The sequence below is a fragment of the Lepidochelys kempii genome, chromosome 1, assembly GCF_965140265.1.
Source record: "Lepidochelys kempii isolate rLepKem1 chromosome 1, rLepKem1.hap2, whole genome shotgun sequence".
NCBI lineage: Eukaryota > Metazoa > Chordata > Testudines > Cheloniidae > Lepidochelys > Lepidochelys kempii.
The window spans coordinates 257,596,851-257,624,157 of NC_133256.1; the positions used below are offsets into that span (position 1 = coordinate 257,596,851).

Sequence of the window (27,307 nt, forward strand, 5' to 3'; positions counted from 1 at the left end):
TTAAGCTCCCAGAGGGAATCAAACATAAACGTCACGTTTATTGTTCACAGCTTTACAAAAGAAAAATAGATATGATACATATACACGCGTGCGCACGTGGAATCTCATGTCACGGATGTACAAAAGAGAGAGAGCAAGAGAGAGGGAGGGAGCGGCTTGGCGTAGTTGTTCCCCCTCCCCCACCCCAGTCATGGTGCACTAAGATCACAGTGTTTTACAATTTGAACATGATTGTGTTTGAGCCCCCCCCCCCAACGTCCCTCCCTCCAGCAGGGCGTTAGCTGCATCTCAGTGTGAGCATAGGGCAGCTAGAGGAGAGGCAGGAGATCCAGTCAGAACAGACACTAGAATAATCCAGGAAACAACAATGTATTTGTCTGTCTCCCCTGCACCCCCACTTCCCCACCTTGTGTAGCTGAGAGAGAAAAGGGAAACGATCCTACAGGTGGAACCACCAGACATGGAAAGTGGAAGGTTTTGAGGAGGGGAAAGCAAAACACAACACGAGCAATCACAAAACCCCAAAGTACCCCCCCCTCCCCCGCCCAACAGTGTATGCAGACATCAGTGGCTTCACGCAGCTTGGAAACACTGAGCGGTCATGCACTCCAAAGGAAAATGAACTCCCCCACCTGCAGCTTCAAGTCCAGCAGCTTTCAATCCCGCGCCCCCCAAGCTGCTTCCCCTCTAAGGGTGCTGGCTCTTTCCCTGTGCTCTGGTGAAAGTCCATCCTCAACTCCCCTTTCCTCCCACACCTGCTGAGCAGCTAAGAAGCACAGGCAGGCTACCTCCACATGTCATTAGCAAGTGACGGGGCTATGGAGCAGGCATGACTACTCAGACTGGACTATCTATCCCTTGGGATATTGTTTTCCCTTCCTTTCTGTACTCTGGCCCCAGGGAATTCATCTTGGATTCTTCCTACTCTCCTTCTTGTTCTCTAATGTTGATCTGGAAAACATGCCCCAGGGAGCACCTCTTCCCCCTTTCCTTTGATTAGCTCACTACAGAGGTGGCACCCACCACTTGCTGGGCAGCCCAGGAAAGCATTGTCCTAGCTAACCCAGCCATGCTGGCCCTTTCCCAACTCCCAACTGCCTTTGACCTTGATATGCAGAACCTTTTCTGCCCCAAAGATCCTCCACCAGAAGGCAGCACAGAGTCTAGCAAAGCAGGTGCAATGGCCAACCATGAGCACTCCCATCAAGGAAAATACCCTCTGCCCGCAGCCTACCAAGGGGAGTCAGTGAAGAAGGGGAAATGCAGATTGTTGGCCAAATGGAAAGAGGAAACATATTGGCTCTATTTCAGAAGAGACTCCAGTTGCAACCCTGAGATCAGGGTGTAACGGCTTGCTTCACTTTTCCCCACCCAGGGCTGTAACTGAGGCCTTTCCAGCAGCAGAGTGGGGAACAGCTAGTTACTGACCCAGCATCTAAGTGTTCAGGGTCAGATAAAATACAAGAAGAAGCCTTCAAACCCCAAAGGGCCTGATTCATCTCTCACTCTACCAGTGACACTCCAAAGCAACTTCAGTCAAGTCAGTGGAGTTACATCAGGCTGGTGCCAGAGAGAAGAATCAGGCCCTGAACTTGTTTTAGGGGGAAAGATTTGGGATCACAGTTTGCTTTTTGTCTGCATGCTTCCCAGTCCTGGCTGCAAGTGGGACATGCCCACCCCAAATCCCTGCATGGCTGGGGGGTGGAGAAAGAAGGCTGAGCAAAGGAACACACCCAGCTGCAATCCCAGGTTTGAAAAGTTGCATTCTGAGTGGCTCAGAGAGAACACACCAGTTTCTACGCTACAGCCAATCAGATTTGGACCTGGTGCAAATGAAACTCAGTTGACTACAATGGAGCTGCTTTAACATAAGCCAGAGTTGAATCTGGCTCAATCTCTCCATACATACAGCAGATATGAAAATATATAGCATAGAAAGAGAACGCATGCTGGTGTGGTAGAGAGGCTTGATCAGCATGGGATGACCACGTTATTCCTGGGTGGCACGGCGCTGAGCGAGTTATTCAGGTCATCCTAATTCAGTACCAATAGAACACTCAGATCACCCTACCCCATCAGAGAGCCTGTTTAGGCCACAGAAAAATGCTTTAAGAAATGGTGAAGAGGTACTAACAACATTATTGGAACTACCTTGTATCCCTCTGCTTGTAGTCAGGTTTCCTGCATACCAGGAGTCTAACTGTACATGTCTCAAAGGCAGGGGTGAAAGTAAAGGACGGAGCACAGTTCTATCCCCACTGCGAAAAGCAGAGGGAGCGCTCCCCTCTCTCTCCTTGCCTAGAAAAATCATGCGGCCTCCCAGCTCCCCCATCCCTGTCCTCTGGTGCAGAGAAAGCTCCTTGTGCTGTTTCCATCTACTTTTTTACCGCCCAGAGGGAAAGGTCAACTTGTGCTTTTCTAAAACCTCTAAAAGGCCTCTCTAATACACCATCACGTCATGGTTTTGAGGTCAAGATACCTCCTGATCTATTAGAGCTGGAAACAAAAACTCCTTGTCAGTGGTAAAAGCATCTGATTTTAACTTTGGTGTGTCACAAGATACTAGACCTTGTCCGTGGGTGGGCATCCTGAGCCTCCAGCTTTGTAATTTTGGTGGGGGGAACATTCCACCTCTAGAGCGGGGAGAATTAGGGAACATTTCTTGGCAGGTTGGCTGGTTTTTAAAGGCAGCTGTTTAAATTGCTTCAGAGGTTTGGAATGTTCGAAGTATTTCCAGTGGAGATGGCTTATTGGACAGAATGCAGGGGAGGAAGCCAACAGTGCCTGATAAATGCATCTTTCATGCGGCTAGCACCACTCCCTATATAGTATAAACGTGTGTGTGTGTTTGCATTTACTGTATTCTTAGGACTAAAAAGGGTTTGCTGATGAGATGGAGTTTGAGTCATATTATATAAATATAGCTATCCGTAAAAAAAATTATCAGTAAAGTTGGCATTAGCTTTGCCACCCATTCTATTGACTGTAACTACCTGCTTTCCAAGAGGTGTAAGATGTATTTGATTGACTAGGACTGGAGGGGGTTGATGGGTAGGAACAGTAATAGATTGAAGGCAATGCTGTCAAGTAGCTTTAGGCCCAGCATTTAAGTGTGGTAAAAGCACGGCCTCACAAAATTTACGATGATAAATGTCAGGGCATTGTGGGGGGGTGGGGTGAGGGGGGACAACAGTGCTTTTCAAGGAGGACTGGACTATTGGAAACACAAACACAACAGCCAGGGGCGGCTCTACCAATTTTGCCGCCCCAAGCAGTCGCCGCCGAATTGCCGCTGCGCCCGGAAGAGCGGCGGGCTGCTGCCCAAAAGCTGCCGCGGCGGGAAGAGCCGAATTGCCGCTGCGGGACACGGACTGCCGCCCCATTCTGAATGCTGCCCCAAGCACCTGCTTGGAAAGCTGGTGCCTGGAGCCAGCCCTGACAACAGCATCAGGCTGGGTTATGGGAATTAGGAAGTGAAACTAAAGCAGAAAGTGAAACTGACTAGGCTTGTTTCCTGTTCCCAGCTCGGTGACATGCAAAAAGCAAACAAACTGCATCAGTGAGAATAAGGCAATCAGGCTGGGATTTGCAGAAGAGCCTGAAGGAATTATGTGCCCAAATCCCATTGAATTTCAATGGGAACTGAGTGCCTAGCTCCCTTAGGTTCCTTTGCAAATCCCAGTCAAAGGCCTGGTCTACATTTAAAAGTTTTACAGGATAACCATGTTGGATGGGGATGTGTGTGATTTTTTTTTAACAAAAGTAGTTATAGTTGTACCAGTATAAAGTGCCTTATACAAGCAGATCTTATTCCACTCCCTGAACCAGAATAAGCCATACCAGTACAATTACCAGTACAAGTATTTTGATACCCATATAACTGCACCCACACTACGGTCGGGGTTAATTTGCTTTGTTTGCTTTAACTATACGGGTACAGTTAACCCAGCAAAACTTTCTGGGGTACTCAAGCCCTTCGCATGTTCTAACTCTGTTGGCTTCAGTATTAGGAGGAGCTAGCAAGTGTAACACAGTCAAGGCTTTGGTTTTAAGTCTGTGGGACAGATTTGCCCCCTGCTTCTGCAGGCAGTACCAGGCTGAGGGGAGAGAGCACCTCCAGGAGAAGGCAATTAGTGTCCCCAATGTGTGCTCCACGGGAGGAAGGGCGGGGGGGTTCCACACAATCTGCCCGCAGCTCCAGCACACTGAGGCCGCACCAGCTGTTACCCTGTCCTGCTTTTACCCTTTCCCTACCCAGCACCATTCACTTCTGAGACTGGACTGATCCCAGGCAGGGAGTTCCTTGCATCACCCTCCCCCCCCCATATTTCAGGCTGACTTCCTCCTACTGTGAGCTGTCCACCAGGGCTTGGGCCAGTGGAATGAATCTAGCCCTGTGAGTTTTGCATTGACAGTCTCCCTTTCAGGGGATTTAAAGGGGATGTGGGAGGAGTGGAGGGAATGAACAATCCTATTTTAAGAAAGGAAACAGGAATGGGACAGCTTTTGAGAATCGATCAGGGGCTTGTTCTTGTCCCCCATTGTTCAGAGGCTACAAGACTTTTTCATGTAGTGAATATTAAAAGTCTGAGTTTCTCAAATCTGCCGACAGGATGGAGAAGCCCAAACTAAATGGGATTTGAGCTTCCAAATGCCCCTAGGGCAGCTGTGAGAAACTCAGCCTTAAAGTATTAAGTTCTACCCAGGATGAGTTTGGCCCATTTGTGGGGGAAATTAACAAAACCTGTTGAGTCCTCTGTGGAACCCAGGTGTTGGTATCTATAGCAGACGGGGGGAATCCAAGGGGAATCCCAGCTGGCAGGACCATGGAGCTAATATCTGGAAGAGGGTTTTTCACTGTGACACTCCCAGTGGAACATGCAGTTAGCTTGGGTATTCCCAGTCAGCCAGTGGCTTCCCCAGGACCAATGCCCCGCCAACTAGGCTCTATGGCCTTTGCAGTTCCACCCAGTACCCACACTAGACTATGCAATGCTAGCAATAGGATGTGCAGAGAGGAGAAATGTTGGCTCGGGAGTTCCCATGGTACCTATGGCTCCCTCATCCTCACACCAGAGCCACCCCTGGTGGTGCCATTGTATGGATGGTTGGTGGAGGACCTTGCCACTCACTTGTTACGAGTCAAATAGGCCTTAACTGGCACAATCAAACAAACAGCGTCAAATTTCTTTGAGTTCAGATGGTTTTCTTGCTCCTCCCTCCTCCCTCCCCGAGTGGATTCAGAACTCAAGATGTTTCTATTTGGGAAAAAGGGGATCCCTGCCACCTCATTCCTTAGGTGACGTGGAGACAGTGGAAGTCGCTGTCATGCTCCTTTCCATAGGTGGGGGTGGAGGGGGGTTCTCATGCCTTCATCCTCTCCTCACACATCTCAAAGCTCCACTTGGTGGCACCCCCAAGGACCTCCACTAGTTCGTCGTCCCACTGGATCACGTTGCCTTGCAGGTGGGAGGTGCAGTTGGCCAGGCCCAGGATCTCCGTGGGCGTCAGGATGTGGTCCCATATGTTGAACTGAGCTATCTCGCCGACGAAGGCCTGGGTTGCGTCAAATCGACCGCCCAGCGTATCCTGAACCAGCACATTGGGGGTGAGGGGTATCAGCCCATTAACAGAGAAATGGTAGAAAGGGAGAGGGAGAGACAGTGAATGAGAGACATACAAAGGAAACGAGGGGGAGGGAAAGAGAGAGAGAGAGAGAAAGGAAAAGTGAGAGGAGAGAAAAGGTAAAATAGAGAGGGAAAAAGAAGAAACAAACAGAAATGGAGAAAAAACAAAGGAAATCAAATGGCAAGAGTGAACAAAGGAAAGAGAGAGACATGGAGAGAAAGTGAGAGAGAGACAGACAAGGGTAGAGCGAATACAATGAATGAATATGGCCACTGCATTACTCCTGACTACCTCAGATTTCTCTTCCTGGGGATCCCCTTTCCCAGGTGATCCGGAGGGGCGCTGTTACTGTAAACACACACAGCCAACAATGGCTGCAGACTGAATACGGCATTGCCAAGCGAACTCCCACCCAAACTCCCAGGTGCTCTACAAGCATCCGCGGGCTATAACTGAGCTTGGACCTGGAAGCAATCAGGGAGGGGATTCCAAAAAGAACCCGGGCTCTTGCTGTGCAGGGCTGACACAGGCAACCCCTCCCAGCACCACTGAGGAGAGGATGAGGGAGGCGGACGCTGCAGCAGTCAACAGTGGTCCCTCTGATCAGCTGAGGAGCTGTCCTGACCAGCTCCAGATAGGGTGGTAACTGCAGTCTGGGGAGAGTGCTAGAGGGGACACCAGTTTTCTGCTTTTGAGGCTTACAAATACCCCAGAAGGCTGTGCATATTCCACAGAATACCAGGTTAATTGTTCCCAAGATGATGCAGCAACTGCAACCTACCTGCTCCTGGCCCAGGATTATCACCCCGTGGGGTTTGATGGGATGCCAGGCGGCCAGGCTCTCACTGGACCCGCGCTGCTCACCGTCCTCATATGCCCACCACACGCCATCCCGGGTGGTCCAGGCGATGCAGATGTGGTGCCATTTCCCATCCTTCAGATTTAGGGGCAGCTGGGCAACCTTAAAAAAACCCAAAACCAAACCAGGGGTGTCATGGGGCTGCCTTAAAAGCCACAGCGCACCCTTGGCATGTTGTGGGACAATCTCTCCCAGCAGTCACTTGCAGCAGCAGGTCAGGAGTCCTGCACAGACCTTCTCCCACTGGCTCTGACATGCAGCAGCCTGATTTTCAGGGATAGTGTAGAGGGGAACTGGGAGATGCAGGGAGGGGGCGGAGGAGAGATCCTCAGGACTGTGCCTGGAAAGAGGAGGATCCCCTCAGGAGGGAGGAGGTGGAGAGAGGGAAACAGAAAGGAGACAAATAAGAGAGAAAGGGAGAGGTAGGAAAGGGGAGGGGGAAGGAGCAGGGAGAAGGAAAGAGCAGGGGTGGGTAAATAAGGTTTCTGAGTTAGAAACAATAGGGTCTGGTAGTCACACCTCTCCTCTCTCCAGGACAAGGGGAAGCATGGAAGTAATCCCGATCAATGGGAGTAGGGTGGGAGGCTCCTCCCTCTCCCCGCTCCCCCTCTCCAGGAAAGGGTGGCAAACACGCTTACTTCCGCCTATGCTCCCTGCTCGGAGGCTCTAACCCCTCCTGACCTTGTCGTTGATGAGCAGCTCCATGGGGTTGTGTCCCCACTCCATCAGCACAATCTCATTGGCTTGTCCAGGGGCAGAATAGGAGAAAGGAGTGCCCAGCCCAGACGAGGCCTTGGACTTCAGCCACATGCAGATTGTGAAGGCGAAAAGCTCCGGCAGGCTCTTCTTCATGCGTGCGTACATGTAGTTGGTCCGTACAGGGATGGTCACCTTGTAGGCATCTGGAGGGTTGAAGTCTGGTGCTACTGGGTGCTCTTGGGCAAACAAAGGAGAGCGGGGAAAGAAACAGGGCTACAGGTGAGTAACAGTGGGAGCTGCAGAGGGACTGTCCCGCATGGAAACACTGAAAATTAAACCAATCCAACACTGAAATCAACCCTACAGAATGGAACCCTTGCTGACAAAGGCCACTGACAGCACTTGCAGCTCAGCACCATCCTGCCTCCATGTACAGCACCAGCTCAGCTGCAACTGTTAACAACCACTGTCAGTGGTGGTTCTGTTTCGTGGCATAGACAAGGCTGCATTGAAAGGGCATGGTGCAATCAAACAGGCCAGGCAGCAATAGCCCAATGAGCACAGTGCATAGGAGAGATTTGAAAGAACACCCTTACTGCTCAATGTCTGGCCCTTCAGACTCTGTGCCCTATATTTGAACCTGGCCCGAGTCCAGGTTAGATTGTAATCTCCTTAGGCCACAGGCTGTGTTGCCACTTATTTGTACAGAGTCAGATACACTGAAAAATAATCGTTAGAGTGACACGGTATTTCATCTCTAGCCCAAAGCATCTACCCTTCCTCCTGATTAAGAATGGTGAGGCACTGTCATGTGCATAGATGGCAGGCGGGGGATAGGATTTTTTGAATCAGCCAGGAGCAGATCATGGTTTAATCAGACTCTCCCCTACCAGTACTGACCCTGTTCCAACTCAGAGACCCGGCTCTGGAGAACACTCAGCTCCTTCTCCACCTCTTGTTGCTGCTGGTCATTGTTGCTAGTAACGGAGGAGTGCTCTTTCTCCAGAGACAGTATCTTGGAGAGGAGCTGCTCCTCTAGCTCCTCCATCTCGGTGTGGAGCACATCTCGGGTCAGCACAGGGGAGGAGGTGGTGGAGATGTTGGCTCGTGCTGGGAGCTCCTGCTGCACTCGGAAAGAGAGGTGAAGAACGGGGAGGGGAGAGGGAAAGGAAGAAAGACAAAAATCAGGGATAAACATAACCACAAAGATGAAAACAAATTACCCAGCCCCATCTCTTCAGAGTCACCTGGGGATAAAGCCCTGGACTTCCAAGTCAAACTGGTTGGTCTTTAAGGGCCTCCGTCTTCATGTGACCCTCACCTTTAGGAGACTCCATTAGTTTCATTACAAACATATCTGACATTAAGCACGTCAACTGGTTACCCTTCATGATCCTTCCCTGTTACCTTGGGGTTGAATAGACAAAGGGACTTCCATTGATGTCAGTTCTGTCTTTGGACAAACTTTCTCCATGGAGAAAGGAGACCATGGGGCTGTGACTGGAAATTTTGTGAGGATTTTCCCAATGGCCAGCATTGGACACTAGATGGGGGGGCTCTGAGTTACTACGGAGAATACTTTCCCAGGTGTGTGGCTGGTGGGTCTTGCCCACGTGCTCAGGGTCCAACAAATCGCCATATTTGGGGTCGGGAAGGAATGTTCCCCCGTGTCAGATTGGGATTTTTTCGCCTTCCCCTTCAGCGCGGCACATGGGTCACTTGGTGGTTTAAACTGGTGTAAATGGTGAATTCGCTGTAACTTGAAGTCTTTAAATCATGATTTGAGGACTCCAGTAACTCAGCCAGTGGTTAGGGGGCCTATCACAGGAGAGGGAGGGTGAAGTTCTGTAGCCTGCGACGTGTGGGAGGTCCGACTAGATGATCACAATGGTCCCTTCTGACCTTAAAGGCTCTGAGTCTATAACAGTGGCTGGGGCTGAGCAAGGAAAGATCAGAGGTCCTCTCCCTCCCTGCCGCTCTCATCTCCGACTTTCAGGCGACTGTCATTGTAACATCACAAAGTGGTGCTGTAATCCTCTTAGCTCAGCTCAGTCGCTGCTCTCTCTCTGTGCTGCTCTCTCTCTGTGTTTGTGTGTGAGGTCACAGCAGGTAGTACATGGCAAAGTGTGGGGAGGACCCCAACAGGAGATAAGGCCCCAGCTGGTAAAGCTCCCCACCAGGGTGTGTATTAACTTGTATAACAGAATCTTGGGGTGCAGTGGCCGCACCTACAGTGTCTCCAGTTGCTGGGAGTTTAAATCCCAGTGCTGAGATTTACAGATCATGCCTGCGCTGCCCACCCCAAACTCTCGAAGTCCTACCTCCCCATGGACCAGGCTCAGAGTAAAACCTGCACTGGACTCTTTGAGGCAGGCTCTGCTTTGGCTATTGCAAAGCCCTGGTCAGGAACATTGAGGGCATGTCCCAAGATGTTACGGCATTTTCAAAAGACCCAACCATCATCCTGCAGGCTCCCTAGCGGACACCAGGCCAGATGGGAGAAGGGGATGGTATTACTCAGTGGTGGTGGAATCTGTGGTGAGAGGGGAAAGCTGAATGAAAGGGTATTGCCCTTGGGGGGCCCTGCTGCACAGCCTTTGTCTATGCCCCTGTCCATTCTGGCAGAAGGGCTCAGTTCAGCCAGAGAAACCCTCCTATTCAACCCCATCCCCAGCTGACACTGTTCGCAAGGACAGGGTATTGTCTTAGCCTAAAATGTGCTGCCTCCTGTACGTAATCAGTTCGGTGATGGCAGATGGTGCTGTGGGAGTCAGCGCTCGACACCATCCCACACGCCTCCTGCTCTTAACGCCAGCGTGGTGAAGGCGAGGTGGCTGCTGCCGGGATTCATTCCCCCTCCAGTATCAGCTCTTCTCTGGACTAGCTTACACTCTCTGCCTCCCTTTGCGCTGGGCTTCACAAATCCTCTCAAGGCTACTGATGCCAGGGCCGGGGTGCCTGTATGTGTGTGGGTTTGTAACTGTGGTCACCTTCCACCCTCTTCCCGTTCCAGCCCTCCTCCTGCCCGTGCGGAATTGAGGAGCTGCCTCATGCTATCTCCCATTCTCTTCCCCCAGAGAAACAAACTTCTTTTATTTCCCCCGTGTATCCCTCTTGCTATGTTAAGCTTAGGCTCTCCTACAGACGCAGGGTCGGGTGGGAAAGAACAGCTGTGACGCTCAGCCTTTGCCCCCCAGAGCTGGCCTGAGATGAGGTCATGGCACTCAAGGCTTCTGGATAATCACTGCTTAGTTAATGACTTGGGGAGAGGGCATTTGGGGGTACGACCAGCTCAGGTGAGCGCTGATATCGGCTCAAAGTGGCAAGCGAGGAAGGAAAATGTGCCAGGGGCAGGGAAACTGACCTGAAAGATCAAACACTGTCTCTGTCTCTTGCTTTCTTTCCAGGTGTCTGGAGTATAGGTTCCTCCCCCACCTAGTTTGTCTGTTTACAGGTAACCAATCCATCTCTGCCTGCCTGTCCCACCCCTGCCTGTGGCGTATTGGTCTGTTTTTATACACATGTACATCTGTCCTGCTTTTCCATCAATGCCTCCTGCCTCTTTTCGAGTTGGATTTGCAAGAAGTATTGATGGTTGGAAAAACCTTCCTCATTGAGACATCCCTCAATTGATAATTCCTGTTACAGACCTAGACTAGAGAGAGGAAGGATACAAAACACCATTCACTGACCAGCTGGGATGTTAAACTGAGCGTCTTGCACCCACCTCCAATGAAGCATTACATGAAAGTCCCTTCCACCCATCTCTAGTGAGATGTTACACCAATGTCGCTTCTGCCCCTCCCCAGTGGCTTGTCCAGTTGGGAGTGAAGGACCCTCTGGCCCTTTTGGAAAAATTCGGGGGCTAATTCTGATACCCACGCAAATCTTTTCCTCACAGTAAAACAGGCTCCATTATCCCAGGCCATGTGCTCGCTCTGTCAGTTGCTGTGCTCCGAGGTCTGACTGGGGATAGGGCACGGCAGTGGGAGTGGTGAAGCTCTCCCCACGCCCCACCAAAAATCCCCAACTCCACCCACAATCCCAGACTAGCTAGAGATCTGATAAAAGGACCAGACATGAAATAGTTCATAACTGAAACTGACATCTTTAGGGTTAGAATCAACTCCCCAGTGACAGGAACAGGAACTCTTAATACCACTCTCAAGACCAAAAGTCTGCTTTGTGCATAGGATCAACGAGCAGAGGGGAATGGAAAAGGAATCTCTGTACACACCACATGGTGGGCTGGGCCACAGCTGCTCCTCTGCAGGGCTGTGATTGAGGATGAGACCCCTGGGCATGCAGTGCTGGGGTTCTTGCACTGTCCTCTGAAGCACCTGCTGCTGCTGACGGTCAGAGACAAGATACTGGGGTAGACGGTCTGGCAATTCCTGTGCTCCTATGAATCTGCAGGCCACTTCACTGCACCTCCACCTGCCCATACCTTGACATAGGGTCACTGTACATGACCTGCCTCCCCACCCCAACACACAGCGGAACCCACAGCAGTTAGTTCCACTGTACTTAAGACCATCAGTGCTGACAGGATTGGGGCAGCATTTGCAACATAAGAGTAGCAGCAATGTCTAATGTTCTTCATCAGTAGATCTCAAAGCACATTACATGACTGTCCCCATTTTACAGATGGGAAAACAGAAGCACAGAGATGTGAAGGGATTTACCCAAGTCACCCATCAGGCCAATGGCAGAGCTGGGAATAGAACCCAGGTGTCCTAAGTTCTTGTCCATGCTCTAACCACTAGGCCACCCCCCCACACATAGCATTATCATTTCTCTCCAAACTGCATTGGGTCTGTGTTCTGAAGGTCTTTTCCACAGCCCTAAAGACTAGAAACTGAATGCTAATGTTCAGTGAGAGTTTCAATGTAGAGCTGGTTGAAAAAAAGGAAATTATTTTCCATACATATTTTGAATGAAATGAATTTGTTTTAATTTTTGTGTGTGTGGAATTTTCCACTTCATCAACCAAATGACTCAGAATGATTTTTTTCTTTTAAATTCTTTAGTGGAAAAACTGGAAACATTTCAAACACATTTTTCACACTGTTCAAAAATCCATTTGTCATCAACAGAAAAAACCTTTTAAACAAGTTATTTTCCTTCCACCCTGCTTAGATGTTAAAGAAACTGATGGGCCTGCAGGCTGTTCTACTGCAAACTGGCTTGGTCTGAGCCCAGACTGCACTGCCAACAGGCACCTCACCACCACGTGGGCTAGGAAAGGGATCCAGAGAAAATTCTCCATTTTCTGCTTTGCTTCATTGGAAACTGTCACAGGGTGGTGACTTCCTGTGTTTTCACAGCCTAGAAGCTTCTGCAAAGGCCAGCAAAAGTGGATTTCTGGCTGATTTCTATTATCACTGCCAGCAGCACTTCCGGTTCCCTAGCTGGGAAGAACTGGTATTGCCCAGAATCCAAATGGGGATCTCCAGGAGTGCCCTCTAAGGCAAGCATTTCTATTCACACAGAAAGCGGGCCCCACCCAGGCTAGCTCCATTCTGTGCTCCACTCCTCCAGCACCCAGAGCTTAGGGAGGAACACTGAGACTCAGAAGTGTGGCTAGTAGACACCAGTGTGTGACACATTAACATGTTGAAATCCATCTTTCCTTGGACTCCAGAATCCAATGCCAGCATAATTTCATCCCACGCTACAGGACAGTTTCTATTTCCCTGTCAATGCCCTGAGGATTCCGCACCATCATTTATCTCTGCTTCTTGGAATATATCGACACAGCAAACCTCTCCCGACCCTCCAGGGGTAGCAAGTCTCCAACCCTGGATCAATTGACTTGGGCTCATGGGGCTCACACTGTGCGGCTAAAAGTAGCAGTGTAGATGTTCCGGCTCAGGCTGGAGCTCAGGCTCTGAGACCCTCCCCAGTCGCCAGGTTTTGGAGCCCAGGCTCCAGCCAGAGCACAAACATTGACACTGCTGTTTTTAGCCCCACAACCTGAGCTCCGTGAGCCCAAATCAGTTGACCTGGGCTCTGAGTCTTGCTTCTGTGTTTCTTTTTTTTGCTGTGTAGACATACCCTTTACTGGCCAGAAGGGGATTGGCTGTTAAGGGGACACGAGGCCCTTTTCCTGCGCTGGGGGCTAAGAACACTGTTCCACAGTATTTCAGCCTGTGGAACAAAGACCAGAGCTGGGAATTAAACCAAGGTCCACTGGACCGCTGTGCAAAGTGCTGACACTTGGATAGACAGATGTGTTGTTTGACTTGTGCCCTATTTATCTATCTAATCTATCTATCAGCAGTTATATTTTTATAAGGGTGACATACATTGCTGTGCTGGGCCAAAGAGAGATCCCAGCTGGATTCCCGTCCTAGACCTCTGGCTCAGGGGGAAGGGGAAGGAGGTTCCTGCACCCCTGTAGTGGCCCCTTTGGCTCATATGGGAACAGCTCTCTCAGGGTTCTAAGAGAAGTCTATTCAATTTGATAAACAGGCACAGAAGATTCCAGGCCTGGTTCTGATTTCCCTCACATTGGTGCAAATCAGGAGTCCTGCTGCTGAGCTCAGTGGAGTCACACTGGCATAAAGCCGGTGTGAGTGAGAGGAGAGTCAGGCCATCTGTCTGGAAGTCTAACTGGAAGGTTTAAACAGGTAGGAGAGCCTATCGGGGAATGTCTTGCATGCAGCTTTCCCACTGCTGGCAACAAAAGTAACTCCCAAGGGAATCACAGACTTGGAATAGGAGCTATTCAAGCTAAGCAGCAACAAAAGAATTCATTAGCATGCCCGGAAATTTAAAACAAAGCAGCTCTGTGTAATTAGATTGAAATAAGCAAACAGGCTGTAGGGTTAAAGTGGACTCCATTCAAGCAAACCTATACAAATGGAACAGCTCCTCCTCCTCCCAGCTCTTCCCTAAGCTCTCACTAGCATGCTCAGGTACATATTGAATTTCCTCACTCCTGCTCTCTTCAGTTAGTGGTAGCTAGAATAGTCTCTTCCTGTAGTTAATCCACACACGGTCTTTTTCCCCTGAAAGGGAGATCAGTGTTTGGCATTCTCTGCCCCCCTTCCAGGTTTTGGTGCAGGAGCTGTTGCGGGTCTCAGATCATGTATGTTGTGAGCTCTCAGATCTTGACTGAAGTGTTGGGTGGTGTTGAAACTTTAACAAGGATGTTCCTTCATCAAAATCTTCATTAGTCATAGGAGTGATGTAGGTGTCCAGATAAACAAACTAAAATTATAGAGCCAGCTCTTCAGATGATGGTCTGGTTCAAAGGGTTTTTAAACAGTCTGACTAAAATCGCCTTCTCCTCTCTACTGGCTGTGTGAAGTCACTAGTTCAAGAGTTTTCCAGGGCAAACAAGACCTGAATTTTTAAGGTAAACAAACAAGCAGAAACCTCTCACACGCACACTTTCAGGCCTTCTTTATTCATCATCAGTAGAGCTGGGTGGAGAAAGGGAGTCCCCTTTCACACAGGCTTTAGATACTTTGAAATCTGGTGTCATTCCAATTAGGAATGAAAACAAAATTCTTTGCAAATGAAGCCCCTACCCCGGGGAAGTTCGCCTTGTGTGTTGCCATGGAGCCCTGGGCCCTGGAAGCCCTGGGCTTCCCAGCCCCAAGGCAGTCTGGCGAGCTACCCTGAAGCTGCAGACCCAGGAAGTACTGGGGTCTCCAGCCCTGGGCAGTCCAGCAGGCAGGCTGCTGAGGAGCCAGGAGGGGGCAATCTTGTGGGAAATGAGGCAGTTTTGAAACCTACCTGGCAAAACATATTGACTCAATGAATGAGCAAATTCTGACGAAAAAATATTTGGTCAGAAATTTGCCGACTGGCTCTGATCCAAAAGAAACAAAGAAAGGGCACAAGCTCATTTTAATATTAAGTTTTGCAGGTCACCTTAGTAGATCATTAGATTCATTGAGTTTAAGGCCAGGAGGAACCTTCATGGTCAAATAGTATGACCTCCTGCAAAACACAAGCCAGAAAACCTCACCCAGTAATTCCTGAATCAAGCTCATAACTTCCGTTTGAGAGAAAGATATCCAGTCTTGATTTAAAGACTTCAAGCAATGGAGAATCCACCACATTCCTTGGTAATTTATTCACTGGTTAATTACCTCACTGTTAAAAATGTGGACCTTATTTCTAATCTAAATTTATCTGACTTCATTCTCCAACCACTGGGTCTTGCTCTGCCTTGTTCTGCTAGGTCAAAGATCTGTCTCCTCTCAGTCCAGAAGTCAGGATGGAGTCCTGCCCGTCAGCATGTTGGGTATGTCTCCTTTCTTTGGAATGGTGAACTGGGATGGTCTAGGATCAGAAAGGCATATTCCACACAATCTATTTCCTGAGAAAGAGCAGGGAGGGCTACTGGTGAACAACTTTCTTTCTCATCTTCTTTGCATTAATAATAACAGCATTAATAATAGAGCAATAATTCCAGGACTGTCTGGCAAAGACTCATGCAGAGAGATGGACTTCCTAGCAACCTAGTAGGTGGGAGAAGACCAGCTGCCTCTGCTGTGCTTTTTTAGCTAAGCCGGTGATAACGGAACCTCTTTCTGAATAATAATCATTTAAAAAAAACCATCACAAACTGCATCACTTCTCTGGTTATTCTATCAAGGGAAAAAACATCCCCACTGTGGGTAAAATGAGGCATAGAATATACTTTTAAAATACAGATGAATTGACAAGAAAATGATCCCTCAGCAAAGAGGTGATAGTTAGAGGGGGGTGAATTCTCTCTTTAGTCAACTGCCTGCTGAGTACTTCTCTATCCTGGCCTCCTTCAGGGCAAAAGATGCTTTAATTGCAATTACAGTCATAGAATTGTAAGCATTAAAGATGAAAAAGATCTATTATGCTATCTAGTTCCACCCCCTGCCACCAGCCAATGCAGGATTGTCCTCTAAAATCTATTCCCTGGTGGTATTTCCATTCTAGCTTTAATTGTCCCAAACAACAGGGCTCCCACCACTTTCCTTGGGAGACTATTCTATAGCCTTTGAAGTTCTCACTGTTAGGAACACATTTCCTGATCTCCAGCCACATTTTCCCTTTGCTCAAATTTGTGCCATTACTTCTAGTTACTCCCCATGGGGCACATGGTGCTTTTGGTGTAAGCAAAATGACACATTGATAAAGACACAGAAAGGAGAAGAGAAAGCTGAGGAGAGGAACATCAGGGAAGGGGGATGGATGGAGAGGAGGGAAAGCTGAATGAGTCATTTACATGCCCATGAGAGGAATAATTTATGATCAGGTGTGTGTGGGGGGTGCCCTGCTTTGTTTTGGTGGGGTTATTTACTTGTGCTCCCTGTTGGTTTTAGCTTTTATTTATTTATTTACTATTACTGTTGCTGCGGATTTTGAGGGCTTTTCTAATCCATTTAGGCTGCTGGATATTACAAAGGCTGCAGAGATACTGTCTGCTACACCCTTTGATTGTTCTAGCTCTGGATTTAAATGCCATGTCCCTGTTTATATGTTCAGCTCCACCTGTTAATAGAAAAGAGCTCTTGTCACTGTTGTTAGCATCATGACAATCTGCCCTACACTGATCAATAAAGGTTTGTTTCTCTCCCTCATTCCCTCTGACTGACTGCCTTTTCTTTCTTTTCCTTCTTTCCTTTCTTTCTCTGTAACGTCCTTTCTTTCTTCTGGCAGCTTCCTCCATTTCTCTCTCTCTCTGAAACTTTTCTCTCTTTCTCTAGCTCCCTTCATACCACATTCTCTCTCTAATTATTTTTGTCTCTCTCCCCTACCTTTTTTGTCTCTTTTTGTATTGATCTGTCTAGCTCAGTTTATCTGTTCTCTCCCCTGACTCCGCTGATTCCTGGATGGGTCACAAAGATGATCTTGTATCCGATCTAAGGAGAACCAGACTACAGTATTGGCTTTGGCACTGTCAGCATATGGGACGATGAGCCCTCGTAACCTGCCCACACACGGAGCCTTCACTTGTCACCACTTTCCCTGTGTGCTGACTGAAAGGGACAGTAAGAATGTCATCCCACTTCCCTAGCAGAGAACCTCAATCAACCCTAGCAGGGGGCGGTGCAAAATCAGACCTGCAGAGCCCCAGAAAACTTCAGAAAGCAACAGAAGTCAGTGGTGGGTGGAAAGGGCTTGGCAACTGGGCAGGAGACAGTGGAAACTGTCACTGTGGAGCAGAGCATAAGGTTTCGGCAGCTGGGAGGGGGTTTGTCTCTGGGGGGCGGGGAGGGAAGATTTCAGAAGCTGTGAGAGGGTCAGTTTGGGGCTGCAAGGAGAGAGGGCTTCAGAAGCTGGTTGGGGTTTTGGATGGTGGTGCTTGTCCCTGGGAGTGTTAAAGAGGGTTCCGCTCTACATCACCTTTCACATGGAGGTGGGGGGGTCAGCCAGATGGGAAGGTTTGTGCTAGGTTGGGAGATGCCAACAAGGGCCCCTGCACCTCAAAACTTGGCTTGTGCTTGGGGTTGGCAGCAAAGAGCATGATTTTTGGACAGGCTCCTCTGGGTTAGCTCATCTTCTAGGAGAGGGTGAGGAGCAGTTAGGATTGACTAGTGGGATCTGTCTGGCCATTCCTATAACGACTCTGCTTGGCCCAGGTGGGAAGCAAGACAGGAGGTTTACGGAGTATGAGGACACCATTTACAGCTCTCCCTGGAACTATCATGTTAGCCTCACTCTTTGTGGGAAGAGACAAAAATGTATTTGCCAAACGATTGGATGGTGAATGGTTCCCGCAGCCTTTCACCTCCAGGTCAGCAGTTCCAGCCTGGTCCCAGGCCAGTGGACCAGGAAATAAATACCTCCTGACACGTGGTCAGTGGCTTGTGCAGAATTAGCTGAGGGGTGTTTCAATCCCATTCCTAGTGGGACAGATTTTCACAGCACAAAACCATCATCCCATCGGGGGCTTAATTGCCCAGCTCACCAGAGAGGCCCAGGATTGACAGGGCCATGGACACTGAACTCCCCACATCAAAGGGCTTCCCCTACAGTCAGCATTAAGATACAGTGGAGTGATGGAAATTTTCACTGCCGCCAGCTGAGCTGTGCCCTGTGCTGGCAATTTCAGTTTCCAGGGCTGCCAGTCTAGCACCTTTCCCCTCAGACCAAATGACTTCAGAGCCGTAACTGCGGCACTAATGTCATTTTCCACTGCCCTTTTGGTAGGAGGGAATGTACGGAATGACTTCTGAAAAGCTGTTCATTCAGCTCAGTGCTACCCACCTGCCAAAGCGAAGGCAGCAAGCGGGGGGTGGGCAGCGGGGGCTTCTTTATGCCTTTGTGCTGCCAAGCCAACAAAAAGATTGAAATTTGCCAGTTAATATTAACCACATTAAATGTCAACGTCTGGAGTGGTGGGGGGAAGCCAGCACCTTGGCAATCTGTGAGTCTTGGGACTTGATTGGTTTCTATTCGTTGTCAAGCAAATGCACTTTCATTTATATAAGGAGATCAAAGCCCCTCGTTTAACTAATGCATTACAAAATCTGTTCCCACTGCTTTTGTTACAATCTCCCCCCCATTCCCTTCCTCCAATATGTTCACCTTAACTGCTAAGATAAAGAGGACAGGACCAAGGACTAATGCCCCGTATACTCATGGGAAACCTCTCAGTCTAGATTGCATCACTTGGGAGCCATGGGACCAGTCCTCCCCCTGTCTTTGCAGAGACTCCTCTGGAAGCAACACCATTGTGGTTCCACTGTGCAAGGGGGTGTAGCAGAGGTCCATAAAGGGAGCTCAGCTTTGTGGGGACCCATGCACACTGGCATGCAGGGGGCAGATGGGATTGAAGTGGTTTGCGGAAAAAATGGGGCTGGAGAATTCTTGTTATCACAGTAGGACCTAGAGGCTCCAGCTGAGACTAGAGCTCCATTGTGCTAGGTACTGTACGCACACATAGCAAAAGAGATTCTGCTCCTACATGGATTCCCCCCCCCCCCCGTCCTGCCAAGCCTCACTTCCTCCTCTCCCCCATGGAGATGGCCACAGGTGCTACTGTAGCATTAGGACTGCATTAGCCTGAGCACAGCCTTTCTACAGCCACTCTGCAGCCTGGGGCTGGGCACTGCCTCAGTACACTTGCTCCATATGAATGACAAGAAACCATTCCTATCAGAGAGGCTTGTTAGACTGCAGACCAGTCTCCCGGGGAAGAGGTAGAAAGCCCTGGTGCTGAAGTCACTTAAAATTCACCGAGACAAAGCCACTACAGATGTACCATAGAGAACCACCTTACAGTGGAGGTGGGGGTGGAGAGTGGACCAGATGTGACAAAATAGCCTTTTTCCACCTAGGATCTTTTTTTCCTGGTTAGAGGCCCAATGTCTCTGCTTTGCCATGAACTGAAATGGGATGGATGTGCCTGTTTTTCTCCATAGCAGATTCCCTTAGACAAAGGTACACTAGTAATTTATGTAATAGGCCAAAACATTACAGTTTACAACAATGACATGGCAGTTACTGGGTGATTAGTGTAGAATAGTATTGTGGTTTAATAAGGGTTAGTTCCTTTATAAAACTCTGGATTGGCTTGTCCGTTTCCCTTCCACCTTTACCCATTTCAGATGGGTGCTGGAGTGGAGAAGGCTCCACAGACTGAAAGCAGCAAATTGGGTTAAGGTTAATTGTTTTCTCTTAAGTTTGGGGCTTAAAATAATTTAACTGGTACCTCTGGCATCACTGGCTTTGCAAGCCAAGAACAGATGCCCAAGCATAGGTATGCGTGTGTGTGTCTAGAGAGACATGGAGAGAACGTGAGAAAATAGAAAAAAATACTGCACAGGAAGAAGAAAGGAAGACTCGCTTGGCAGACTGAGCGGCTGGCGGGATTAAGCAATTGGTTATAGAAGCTTTTATCTCTAGGCACCTGTTTGAATTTAGCCTGAGTTCGGTAGTGTCGGAAGAGTTGTTCCCATCTGACGATGACTGTCTGATGGCCTATGTGAAATGAGTTAGGTAACCCATTCCATTTCCATAGTGGACAGGTGTCCACATTCCACACACAGATCCAACACAACGGACGCTGTTCTTCCCTTCTCTATCTGCAGTCTCAGCAGGAAGGCTGGGGACTGAAAGGCCCAAGGATACCCTCAGCTGGTAGGGGTCTCTTCAGAGCGAGCTGGGTGCACAGTTGCTGAGGGTGGTGTGCCTGGGAAGTGTTACTGGTTCTGTCTGTTGTGCCCCTGTTCTTTGGGGATAGGGGATTCTAGCCTCCAGGATTATCAAGCCAGCCTGTCTCACCACAGCTAAATCACTTTAAAAAAATTAAGAACGAAACTACTTAATAGGGGGTTTTTAAAGCACCAATAAATCCTGTTATGTCTGACAGCCACACTAACAGCATCCAGATTATATTAATAATCTTCTTTCAAATCCCTCCCAAAACTCACTTCTCCTGCAAAACCTGCATATGTTAACCCATGTCAATAAAAAGACTGTTGCTTAATGTGCTTGTTACCAGATAGATGCTCTAAGACAGAACCTTCCTATGAGTCTCCCAGTGCATTTGGTTTTGTCTGTCTATTGAGACTAAGCTCCTGAAGGCAGGGAACAGCTCTTTTTCTATTCCTTATTCAGTGCCAAGAGCTCTGTCAGTCCCAAAGAAAGACTTCTGACATGACAGATCCCCACCAATTGATTCTTTCCCCCCACTTTATCCCCCTCCCACGCACAGACAGAATTTTTATCTTTAAAAACATCCTTAGCAGAAAGCAAATAAAACTGGAAGCTGAGGTGCAGAGACACAACCCAGCACCACAATCTGGATCAAAAAGCACAGAAATCATAATTAGAAGAGACATATTAGGCCATATCTTGTCGAACTCCCCTCATCTCCAACTACTGCAGAATATTCCCCATACAGTTTATTTTCTAGAGCTTTGTCCAATCCTATCTAAAAGTGCCAACTTGCTAGGGCTTCCACTCCTTCCCTTGGAAGACTGTTCCACAGGCTAAGAAATCTTGCCCTTAAGGAATGTTTCTTAAGATTCAGGTGAAGTTTACCCTTTGCTCAATTCCATCCTATTGCTCCTAGTGATACCCACATTGAACAATTCCTCCCCCTCCTTAAAAGCAACACCTTTCAAATACCTGTGGTCTGTTATGCGCTCAGCTCTTTTAATCTTCCTTCTTTGGTCAATCACTCCCATCCCCAATAATTTTGGTTGCTTCCTCCAGGTTGCTGACAACTTCCTCTTCCTCTGCCCTCTTCTTGGCATCAGGTGCCGAAAATTGAATGCAGTATTTTAGAGGCTGACTAATCAAGCTGTGTCAAGAGGGACTATCATATTTCTGCTTCATAATGGGATGTTTTGTCTTGTATTAGGTGTAGGGTGACCATATTTCCCTATGCTGAATATGGGACACCTGGTAACCATTACTCGTATTCAAGCAAGTTCAATGGCAATCAATTGTACAAACGTTCAAACTAACATCAAGTTGACTGAGCCCCTGTTAAAAAGAAATACTGAGTAGTTCGATTATTTTTATTTACCGTCTTATCTTTAAGGCTTTAAGGTTCACATGGGGAGGGGTGACACATTACCATTACCCTCTGATCCCACTGAGAGTTACCAAAAGAAACTACAGCATTTGCTCAAGAAACTCCCTGAAAAAGCACAAGATCAAATCCGCACAGACACACCCCTGGAACCCCAACCTGGGATATTCTATCTACTACCCAAGATCCATAAACCTGGAAATCCTGGGCGCCCCATCATCTCAGGCATTGGCACCCTGACAGCAGGATTGTCTGACTATGTAGACTCCCTCCTCAGGCCCTACGCTACCAGCACTCCCAGATACCTTCGAGACACCACTGACTTCCTGAGGAAACTACAATCCATCAGTGATCTTCCTGATAACACCATCCTGGCCACTAAGGATGTAGAAGCCCTCTACACCAACATTCCACACAAAGATGGACTACAAGCCATCAAGAACACTATCCCCGATAATGTCACGGCTAACCTGGTGGCTGAACTTTGTGACTTTGTCCTTATCCATAACTATTTTACATTTGGGGACAATGTATACCTTCAGATCAGTGGCACTGCTATGGGTACCCACATGGCCCCACAGTATGCCAACATTTTTATGGCTGACTTAGAACAACGCTTCCTCAGCTCTCGTCCCCTAACGCCCCTACTCTACTTGCGCTATATTGATGACATCTTCATCATCTGGACCCATGGAAAAGAAGCCCTTGAGGAATTCCACCATGATTTCAACAATTTCCATCCCACCATCAACCTCAGCCTGGTCCAGTCCACACAAGAGATCCACTTCCTGGACACTACAGTGCTAATAAACGATGGTCACATAAACACCACCCTATACCGGAAACCTACTGACCGCTATTCCTACCTACATGCCTCCAGCTTTCACCCTGATCACACCACACGATCCATCGTCTACAGCCAAGCTCTGCAATACAACCGCATTTGCTCCAACCCCTCAGACAGAGACAAACACCTACAAGATCTCTATCAAGCATTCTTACAACTACAATACCCACCTGCGGAAGTGAAGAAACAGACTGATAGAGCCAGAAGAGTTCCCAGAAGTCACCTACTACAGGACAGGCCTAACAAAGAAAATAACAGAACGCCACTAGCCGTCACCTTCAGCCCCCAACTAAAACCCCTCCAACGCATTATTAAGGATCTACAACCTATCCTGAAGGATGACCCAACACTCTCACAAATCTTGGGAGACAGGCCAGTCCTTGCCTACAGACAGCCCCCCAACCTGAAGCAAATACTCACCAAAAACCACATACCACACAACAGAACCACTAACCCAGGAACCTATCCTTGCAACAAAGCCTGTTGCCAACTGTGCCCACATATCTATTCAGGGGACACCATCACAGGGCCTAATAACATCAGCCACACTATCAGAGGCGCGTTCACCTGCACATCCACCAATGTGATATATGCCATCATGTGCCAGCAATGCCCCTCTGCCATGTACATTGGTCAAACTGGACAGTCTCTACGTAAAAGAATAAATGGACACAAATCAGATGTCAAGAATTATAACATTCATAAACCAGTCAGAGAACACTTCAATCTCTCTGGTCACACGATTACAGACATGAAAGTTGCTATATTACAACAAAAATACTTCAAATCCAGACTCCAGCGAGAAACTGTTGAATTGGAATTCATTTGCAAATTGGATACAATTAATTTAGGCTTGAATAGAGACTGGGAGTGGCTAAGTCATTATGCAAGGTAACCTATTTCCCCTTGTTTTTTCCTACCCCCACCGCACCTCAGACGTTCTTGTTAAACCCTGGATTTGTGCTGGAAATGGCCCACCTTTATTATCATACACATTGTAAGGAGAGTGATCACTTTAGATAAGCTATTACCAGCAGGAGAGTGGGGTGGGAGGAGGTATTTTTTCATGCTTTGTGTGTATATAAAAAGATCTTCTACACTTTCCACAGTATGCATCCGATGAAGTGAGCTGTAGCTCACAAAAGCTTATTATCTAACTTGTCATCTCATGATGTTCAATGAGATGAAATGTAATGCACACCCACCACCATATATACTCACTCTCTCTCTCTCTGGGTTTCTGTGCGTTGTACTGTCCTTCTGTGTGTGTGTTTGTGTGTGTGTGAAAGAGAGAGAGAGAGACTTTTCCTCTCTACCCCTCTGTGTGTGTCCAGTTGTGTTTGTGTGTTTCTCTCACTCAGTCTTTGCATCTTTCTGACCCTCTGCCCATGTGTCTCTCCATTCTGAAGGGTTTCTTTGGGTCTGGTGTGTCTGGCTCTCTCTCTAGATGGGTCTTTGTCTCCTTGCATGTGTGTCTTTGTGTGTCTGTCTCACACTGTGTGTGTGACAGTCTTTTCCTCGGTTCCTATGTGTACCTGTTTCTCTCCTCTGTGTGCATGTTGTTCTCTGGGAGCTCACTAGTTCTTCTCACTCTGTATGTCTGTGTGGATCTGTAATCCATGCGTGTTTCATAGTCTGTTCCTATGTGTGTGCACTTGCCTCTCTCTTTGTCTCGCCATCCTGCATATCTGTCTCTCTCCGTGTCTTTGTTTGTCTCTATCTCTTCTTGTGTTTTTCTTCATATCTGTTGCACGGATAATCTGAGTGGCTTCACGTATTGTGTTAGCTCTTTCTCTGTGTGTGTGTGTATCAGCCTCTCTCTCTCTCACTGTATGTGCCTAAGTGTGTTTCTCTCCTTTTCTCTCTTTCTTGCACACAGAAAGTTATTCCTGATGACATTGTCTCTAGGAGAGGGATCATCCCTGTCCACCCATCTCTAGATTCCATGCTTATAGGATTCCCCCAACATATAGCTCTCCCCCTTCCTGTGTGGAAGATGATGAGCTGCCTTCATGGCATACTCTTCTCCCCCGTGAATCCACTGAGAGCTCTCCAGGGGTTGAGAGACATTGATGTGGACAGGTGAGTCAGGACAGGCCCTGACATCAGCCTGGGTTAACTTTTCACTCTCCCATGCTGAGAGCCCCCTTTTCATTCATAGATAGAAATGGGTGGGGAATCCCTTGCAAGGGAGTCAGATGCAGGGGGATGAGTGGGCCCTGGAGTCAGTCATGACATCCAGGTTTCTATACAGATGGCCCTGGCCTCTGACAGATCTCCTGAGATCCAAACAGATCTTGGGAAGATCCTTGGGTTCTGAGTGGCAAACTCATGCTCATTCCACAGGGAAGGGGCAACCCTTTACTCGCTATAAGAAACATGTCTCCTCATTAAGTACCCAGATGACATGCTACCCACCTTGAGTAAAATCCTGACCTCACCAAAGTCATGGACTTCAATGGGGCCAGGATTTCACCCCTTGAAGGTACACAAATCCATCAGTATCTCCCAGCTTGAGATCTAGCCCGAGGGCATTCCAGAAAGAAAAGAGACATTTAACTCACTTTGCAAAGGTGTATATCATCTCTGAGATTGCCACCAGCCACTAACAACATGAAAATTCAGTTTCCACACACAGACCCTCCCACACCCACCCACCAAGGGGAACAGCTGTTGTATGTCTTTATGTAAGGCTGGCTTTCATCCCCTTGTAACCAGACTGGAGACTGAAACACTGGCAGTGACCCCAAAGCAGGGACAAGAAGAGGAATAGCACTGCAGGCAAGCAGAAAATGACACAGAGCCCTTTCTTGAATGTAAACAAAAATGTCCATGGCCTCACTTTCATAATTCATTATTTCTTATGTAAGCAATATTCATTATTGTTAGGAAATATTCTGCCACCTTTGCTCCCACTGAGCAGTACAGAGCCTTATTCTGCAAGCAGTCCCATTGCAATCAGTGACATAACTGGATAACTAAGGAACTACTCATTATGTGCGAAGGCAGCAGAATCTAGCCCTACTAACTCCATGGTGCTACCCTCTCCCACAGCAATAGGACTATGGGCAGAGTGAGGTACTACTCTGTGGGAGCATTGGTGGCCTGCTCTGGCCCTGGGCAATTAATAGTATAGATATGTAGGGAATGGAGAAAACATGAGTTCAAAATAAACTCGACGGTGGAGTTGAAAGGGACACACGTCCGCATTTATGAAGAAGAGATGTCTACAAAATGTTTCAATGGATACCTATAAAATGTCCTAAGGTCTTTTACATAAGTAATAGTCTTTGAAGGGAAGTGATGAAAGCCCCATCCCCTGAGAGTCAATTAAAACTAGGCTGGAATATTCTGTGGGGAACAATCCAACATTGGTGGGGCATCTGGAAGCGTGAGAGGAGGGCATGAAATATCCATTTTTATGTATTATATATTGTATATACACACACACACGCAATATCGCTATAATTTCCACCTCTGAATTCTATGAAAGCTACTTGTTTTATTTCAATGAAAGCTTTTTATCAGAGGAAATCTCACATCGAAGAGTAGGGAGAAACCAGAGAAAAGGTGGCAAGGAATCAAACACACACTCACAGGTATTCAATCCATTATACTGTGTCCCCATTTCACCACCACCGCCCACACAGCCAGCCACCCACCCATGGGCCCACAGTTCCCAGAGCCAACAGTCAGGGCTTGCCTGGCTGGGTCTGATTTACCAGAGTACATTACATCTCTGATTTAATTACATGAAGTATTCAAATACACTAACCCCCCTCCCCCCAACCCCTCAGGCATTGGCAATCTAGGAAAAGCCTGGAGAGGGCCGTGCAAAGCAGGGGAGGAGAAGGCTCAGCCGTGGGAGCTGACAGGCTGAGGGGCACGGAGTGGGGAGGAAGGAGAGGAGGGGGAAGAGGGGAGATCGGCAGGGGAGGGCGCGGGGCTGCGGGGGGACGGGATGGGGGGGGTGGGTTTCACGCCTTGCCTCTATCTTGTCGATCCTGTCTTTCAGCGACCGGACAGCATCCTCCATCTCCTGGACCACGGCCGGCGAGTCCCAGGGCAGGTCGCCCATGGTGTCTTTCCGGGGCCCGCCCCAGAGAGAGGCGCTGTCCTGGAAGCTCCGCTCCAGCCCGTTCTCGCACTGGCTCAGCTTGCCCGTCAGCTCGCGGATGGTCTCCTGGTCGCTCAGGATCTGGTCCTTCTGCTGCAGCGCCGTCTGCCTCAGCTGCTCGGCCGCGGCGTGCAGGAAGAAGAGGTCCCCGGCGGGCGCGGGGCCGTCCCCCGGCGGGGGGCTGTCGGAGGGGCACTCGGCCGGCAGCGGGGTGCAGAGGAAGCGGCTGAAGAGCTGCTGGCGCTGCTGCTGGCGGGGCCGGGCGCTGCTGGAGAGCAGCTCCAGCAGGGAGTCCTGGGGGCCGCCCGAGAAGCTCTGCCCAGCACCGTGGAGAGCGCCCGGCCCCTTGTCGGCGGCGGAGGCCGGCAGCAGGGCGGCGGCGGCGGCGCTGGAGTCATTGTCAGCACCCTGGAGAGCCCCGGCGGGGCTGGCCGCAGGGTGGACGCTCGCGATGATGCAAATGATTGCACCAAGGAAAGCGAGCATCCCTGCGGCCAGGAGCACGGCCAGAAACTTCAGGGTGGCAGCTGCGAGGGGGGCCCGGCCAGGAGAAAACAAGGCGGGCGGGCGCCCCGGGAGCGAGAGAGCGCGAGGCGGAGCGGGCGCTGCCTGAGGAGCCCCCGGCTGTCTTGTGCCGCTGGAACCAGCGCGGCGCCGAGTGTCTCCGGCTGG

The 27,307-nt window shown here is 48.9% G+C and overlaps 1 protein-coding gene across 1 annotated transcript; it reads right to left on the reverse strand.

Annotated features, from left to right (window-relative positions):
• Window positions 1–18: 18 nt before the first annotated feature.
• On the reverse strand, window positions 19–27,205 carry NPTXR (neuronal pentraxin receptor). Its single transcript, XM_073326664.1, has 5 exons — window positions 26,507–27,205; window positions 8,087–8,309; window positions 7,169–7,422; window positions 6,410–6,589; window positions 19–5,589 (listed from the first exon to the last, which is right to left on the reverse strand). The coding sequence occupies exons 1-5, from the start codon at window positions 27,119–27,121 to the stop codon at window positions 5,365–5,367; spliced, it is 1,497 nt and encodes a 498-aa protein (XP_073182765.1). The 5' UTR covers window positions 27,122–27,205; the 3' UTR covers window positions 19–5,364.
• Between the last annotated feature and the right edge of the window lie 102 nt (window positions 27,206–27,307).